This window comes from Vespa velutina, chromosome 1 (assembly GCF_912470025.1).
Source record: "Vespa velutina chromosome 1, iVesVel2.1, whole genome shotgun sequence".
Classification (NCBI taxonomy): Eukaryota; Metazoa; Arthropoda; class Insecta; order Hymenoptera; family Vespidae; genus Vespa; species Vespa velutina.
This window is the reverse complement of record NC_062188.1, coordinates 7815112-7821530: the sequence shown is the minus strand read 5'-3', so window position 1 is coordinate 7821530 and position 6419 is coordinate 7815112. Positions and strand designations below refer to the sequence as shown.

General features: G+C 32.6%; 1 protein-coding gene across 3 annotated transcripts in view; it reads right to left on the bottom strand.

Moving 5' to 3' along the window:
- Positions 1-870: 870 nt before the first annotated feature.
- The window catches only part of LOC124949051 (protein lozenge), a 33326-nt gene continuing 27777 nt past the window's right edge, over positions 871-6419 (bottom strand). The window contains exons 5-7 of one of the 3 annotated variants that reach the window (XR_007100952.1): positions 2406-2573; positions 1480-2115; positions 872-1378 (exon numbers count right to left, since the gene is read on the bottom strand). Coding sequence is in view for 2 of the 3 variants with exons in the window: in XM_047493578.1 (XP_047349534.1) it covers positions 1646-2115; positions 2406-2573 (638 nt within the window). In the remaining variant the exon portion in view is untranslated. Of the gene's footprint in view, positions 2116-2405; positions 2574-6419 lie in introns of all 3 variants that reach the window. The other 2 variants (XM_047493578.1, XM_047493570.1) reach the window with 2 other exon arrangements.

Sequence of the window (6419 nt, the reverse complement as noted above, 5' to 3'; positions counted from 1 at the left end):
CATTTTTTTTTTTTTCTTTTTTTTCCTGTTTCTTTTTCTTCTTCGTCTTTGTTTTTGATAACGAACGGATCACCTTTACGACGCGTAAACGATACGCTTACGACAAAAAAAAAAAAGAAAAAAAAGAAAAGAAAAAAAAACAAAAAAAAAATAATAAATAAATAAATAAATAAATAAATAAAATTTAGATACTGTTATTACAGTTCGTAGGAATGAAATAAAGTTAAAATCTGTCCCACTATTTATGGTCGGAAGAAGAGAGCACGAAGATGTCGACCATTTCCTGCGAGACGAAACGTATTTCAGTTGGTTCTTAAAGGACGTAGAAAAGAGTCGGGAGACTCTCGTCTGCGGTCGGAGACGAGTCGAGTCATCCTCGTAAAGAGAGAAGCTTATGAGCGACGGCCGCCTCGCCTTATTCCATGGTTTTATTCCTCGCGTCCTATTCGCAGGATGCATCGGGGCTGTAAACATCACGGAAGAGAAGTGGGAGAACGAAGAAATCACTCGAAAGTGTGAACTCAGTCACGTGGACGGGGGAGGGGAAGGGGTGTTGGAAGGGGGGGACGAATGGCGGCAGACAGTAGAGAAGCTTTCTTCTTTAAAGATTAACTCAAGATTGCCTTCAGTTCTGTTTTTAACGATCCACTAACTTCTTTTCTTCGGATTATTTACATCGTTTTTTTTTAAAATACTGAAACATACTAGGAAATAATCCTCTGCTCATATTCATCGTTCATACGTCGTATTCTTTTCGTTATTTCCTGTTTTTTTACCCTTTCCCCTCTTCCTTCTCTTTTTTCTTCTTCTCCCCTTTCTCCTCTCCTTTATAGAAATGGTTAAAAATGAATGATTAAAATTGTTTGTGACAAGTTATCACGAATAGGGACGTAGGAACTCTCCAGGTACGTATTTATTATTTCATGGAAAATATCTGTATATTTACAACGTTACATTATTTGACTCTACCTTCTCATCATTTGATAAGTAGTTACTTACATACACTGACTGTTCTCTGACGTCTCAAATTTACGATCGAAGAGAGAACGAACGATATTGCTGAAAACGATTCACGACGCGCATACTACCAAAAAGCCTTACCCTTTTTACACTTTTCTTTTTCTTTCTTCCTATTCTTCTTCTTCTTCTTCTTCTTCTTCTTCTTCTTCTTCTTCTTCTCTTTTTTTACCCTTCGAGCAAACTTATTCACTCTATGTCTGCTTTCGATAAGATCGTAAAGAAAGCACGTTTAGCTTGAGAATACTTGAAATCTGATATCCTGAGTACTCAGTCTTCTTTAAAATAACACCAGATCCAAGATTGCCTTACGATAGTCTAAGATAACATTTTTTTTTGCCCTTTCTTGCAACATCTCGCACTATACAAGAAACGATTAAATTCTTCAACATATCTTTTTTTTAGCACTCGTTAATTAACAGCCTTTCCTTAGAATAAATTTATGAGTACATATGTACTTACGTTGATGTTTCAAAAGAGTTCTCGAGAATAGAAAATATTCTAAAAACGCACTTTCAACCATCGTTAACTTTCTCCGAGCTTCACATCAACATTCTTCACTATTAATGATTAACGCACGTAACGAATTGTTATTTACTGTCAATATCTTATTAAATCCTTAAATCCTTTAATAAGGTCTCCAAACGTCGTTCCTTTGTTCGCTTTCTTCACCTAGAACTCCAATCTCCAAACGATTGCTACTGATCGTTAAGTTTCCTCCAGCAATTGTTACTTGTTCGTCGCTGAGATCACCATGAAGATGCAGATGAATCTGATTCTGATTAACTGTACTGTAGAGCTGCGGATATAGTACCATCGGGGCCGGACTTATGTAATTTTGACTTGGGTTGTTGTAATATCCTTGATAATTAGGATTGTAATTGTGTGAAGCGACCGGTACTGGTGTAGCTGGTCCAGGTGTCCAGGAACCATAATGGTATCCTGGACTTGCGCTTCCTGTTCCACCACCTGCGAAGATATCAGGGTCATTGGGCTTTCCAGGTATCAGAGGCAACGATGTTGACGAAGTTCCGTGACCGGAATACATGGAAACGCAGTTTGGAGTGTAGGTGTCCTGTTGACTCTCGGATGGTAAAACTGAAATAACAGGATGATTCAGATGCAATGATTTTAAAACCGCAATTAACTGTCGGATAAAGAGAAAAAGACAATACTCTATTATCGTTTGTTTATGTTGTTACATTAGTACGTAAGACCACATATGGTATGATTGTGTCATAAAACGAGAAGTATACATTTTTCTTAGAATATTACGTGTATTGTATCAGTTTTTAAAAGTCCTTGAATCGAAATAAAACCTACGAGGAATAAGAAGAAGAAAAGATTTCAATTGTAGATATTATAGTCTTGAACATCGATCAACTTACCGGTTGGTAGCGGTACAGGTTCCGTTGTTGGATGATGTGATAAGGATTCACCGGGATAAGAGAATGCACCACCTGGAATAGGAGAGTACGATCCACCGCTACTGACTGTTGGAGCTGGATAAGGAGTTGTTGATGGATAAGACCACTCAGTGGTGCTCGTACTTGTGTCTATAATCAAAATAAAAGATACAAATAACATTATACATTAAGGAACAACGTGAGAAACATTTGTTCCTAATCTAATTCTTATGCGATAACTTTTAGAGTCATCGCGATACAAATTTTAAATAATTCGAAAGTTATATACTTTTAATAAAAGAGTATATATAAAAAAATATATTAATATAAATATATGTAAATATTATAATTGTATATATATATATATATATATATATATATATATATAAATATCATAACATATTATTATAATTATATATTTGCTTAGATAGAAAAATTATTATAATATATCAATATTATCGAGGAGTTTTATAAAAATTCAGCATCTTTCATTTCAGTATCTTCGTTCATGAGTCGGTAACGGGATTTTGAGTGAGTAACACCAACAGATTAATTGACATGAGTCATTTGGTATAAGAACGACGGAAGTTTCGAACGTTCTTTGGAAATGAACATTCATAAATTTACTTTCTGACGCTCTGGATCACGTTAGTCTAGCGATAAAACAAAACACTTTTTGATTTTTCTACTTTTACAAAGATTACAATGTTACAAGTTCTTTTATGAAATTTATTTATTTCTTTCTATTTTTTTTTTCTTCCTTTTACCGACGAACGTTTATTCTCACGGTCGATAAGCTGTTGACCGACGATACATTTAATTATCTTTGCATTGAAAAGGCCAATTAAAATCAGACCATACCATTTCTAATATTATATGTTTGAAACAAACGAAATGATTCAAAGTGGATCCAACGAAACGGATACTTAAAGAAATTTCTATTCCGAACGAGTTTATTATTTATCACGTTATTTCTTCGTATAATAAGTCTTACGAGTCAGCTGCGACTTCATGACTAGACCGACGTACGATGAATGAATTTCCAAGCACTGGAGAAAGGACAAAAAGGAGAGAGAGAGAGAGAGAGAGAGAGAGACAGAGAGAAAGAGAGAGAGAGAGAGAGAGAGAGAGAGAGAGAGAGAAAACGTGAGTATCGTTCACAGAAGCCAACAGCGAAATATAGTATTGTATGACTCAGCGAGGTGAAATTTGTTGTTACTTATCTCTTTAATATGAACTGACGAGATTTATTGTGTAAATAGATACATACATACATATATATATATATATATATATATATATATATATATATATATATATACACGGACACAGATTTATACTCAAAGATACGCTGATACAAACGGAACTCTAGAATAATTATTCAAATAGAACTTATCATTTTGTATCAATTATAAATTCATTTGCGTAAGATCTTAATTTATGCGATACATTGAAATGAGTACATAAGTTTAATGGATACATAAAACCCGTTTGATTTAACGTTATTTATACATAGGTTTTTTATAAAGTTATCATGATATCATTCATTTGTTTAACTTCGCTTAATCGTCATGTAAAAAATGGAGTTTATGTTAATACTTTTTCTCCTTCATAATCTTAGAAACGTAAATCATGCTTGCTGTTGGAATCTCCGTGAGTTTTACCAGTGTATGTCAGATATATATTTTATATATACACATATATATAGAGATATAGAAATAAAAAGAGAGAGAGAGAGAGAGAGAAAGAGAGAAGAAGGAAGAAGATATATACGTGACGAAGGAAATCATTGACTGGCGAGAAACGTACGGACGGAAAGTCCGAACATTGACGATTCTCGGCGGGTCAGAGAAGTCGATGACAAAACTTAGCTTCCAAGAACGATTCCATTGTATCCAATGATTTCCTGGAATTAACTCCCCTTCCCATTCCTTTTATTTATTTATTTACTTACTTATTTTTTTTTTTTTTACTTCGTCTCAAATTTTGAAACTGTCGTCGTTCTTCAAAATTTCACGAAATTCTTTGCACCATATTATTCACGAATTTCATTTTTCGAAATATCCTTTCTTATTTTTTTTTCTTTTTTTTTTTCTTTTTTATTAATTTTTTAATTCGTCCAAAAAATGTCAAGTCAATAAAATGTTTCATTATCAAAATCGTTTTATTATTACCATCATATTTCTTTCCTTTTTTTTTCTTTTACTTTTTTCTTTTTTTTTTTTTTTTCTTCGTCCCGATTTTCGAAATCTTTGTTAATTTTCCGAAATATCTGAATCTTCTGTGTCTACGTTTAAATTGTACTTTTGATGTTTTGAGAACTATTTTTATAAACTTTTTAATTTATTCAGAGATTTGCGAAAAAAGTACACAATTTCATTATATACAATCGTTTTGTTATTATCTTCTATTTTTTACTTTTTTTCATTTATGTTTTTATTTCAGTTCGATTTTTCGAAATTGTATCGATTTTGGCAATTTTTCCAAATCTTTTCCAACTTCGTATACGCGTGAATTTCTCTTTTTAATAAATGACTTTTATTAACTCCTTAATTCTTTCCAAAAACTTTAAAGAAACTATACAATTTCAATTATACAATTGTTTTCTTATTATTCTGCATCTCTTTTTTTATTTTTCTATTTTGTTCCGATTTTGGAAACTCTTTTCATTTTGTTAAATTTCGCAACAATTTTTGCATCGTCAAAAAAAATTTCATCTTTCAATAATTAATATTTTACTAAATTATTCGATTCGCTTAAAATAATTTGCAAAAGGAATATATAGCATTATTATAGTTGTAATATAGCCGTTGTTTTTGAAAAATAATCTCAAATTATTATTTTCCAAAGACATAAATCGTTTGCACTTTATGTCAGTCTCCGACAAGACAGTAAATACTTTTCAAACGTTAAACTTGTCTACATCGGACGGTAACGCATACGAGTGCGAGGTGATAATTATGGTCGGCTGATGGCATGCTTGCGAATGCGAATATTAAGTGACGAGGTGCACGCGAGTGGAGTAGGTGATCCATCATCGATAGATCCTTTCGGATAAAGAAAATAGAATAGAGTTTTCCTTGTTTTTCGATGAATCGATTAGTCAAGATATATCCAAAAAAATTTCGAAGTATTAAAGACTCAATATATATCGAATTGAAAAATTGAATTAAATAAATAAATTATTGAACATTGAAATGGAAAAAAAATTTAGAAAATTGCATATTGCGATGAAAAAAAAAAAAAAGAAAAGAAAAAAGAGAAATAATAGCTGAATTTCATTCTTATTTCTTTCGAGATTCAATCTTTTATTAAAATAAGACAAGAAAAATTTTAAAACAATAGAAAAGAAAGAAAAAAAAAAAGAAAAAGAAAAAAGCAATGAAAAGAAAGATAATGATTAAAAAGAGAAGATTAGAAAAGAATTTTGACATACGATGGCTAACATAAGTTAAAAGTCGAGGTCGTGGCTAGTATGGGTCCACCGAGGACGAAACTGTCGTTACGCCTACCGGCGGAAGGTCGAGGTCGTTTCAGAATTCTCAAAGGGGACCGCCGTGGATAGGGCAGGGTAGGGGGCGTGCGGGTGATTACCGAAAATGGCCGTGTATTTGCCGCAATTACCGGAACAACGGTAACAAAACAAAGCCACACCAGCGTGCGCCGTTTTGGGGTGACCATCTGTTGTCGAACTGCCGATGGTCAATTCGTAATCTTCGATTTTGAAAATCTCCTACTATAATAAAACTACAAGAGATTCTTTTGTCATTGGACAATAGTGATTATCATAAAAATATTGTTCCGTGGTAACATATCAAATAAAAAAACCATTAACTTCTTGCCTAATCGCTTTTATTTTTGCTATTTACCATATAAACGATATTGTCGGACAAAAAGATAGAAACAACTTTATATCTAACGTCGAACTAATTCCGATATATTATATTTAGACACAGGATTCTTTTAATTGTGTATGTATTTTAGAAAAAAAAAAAT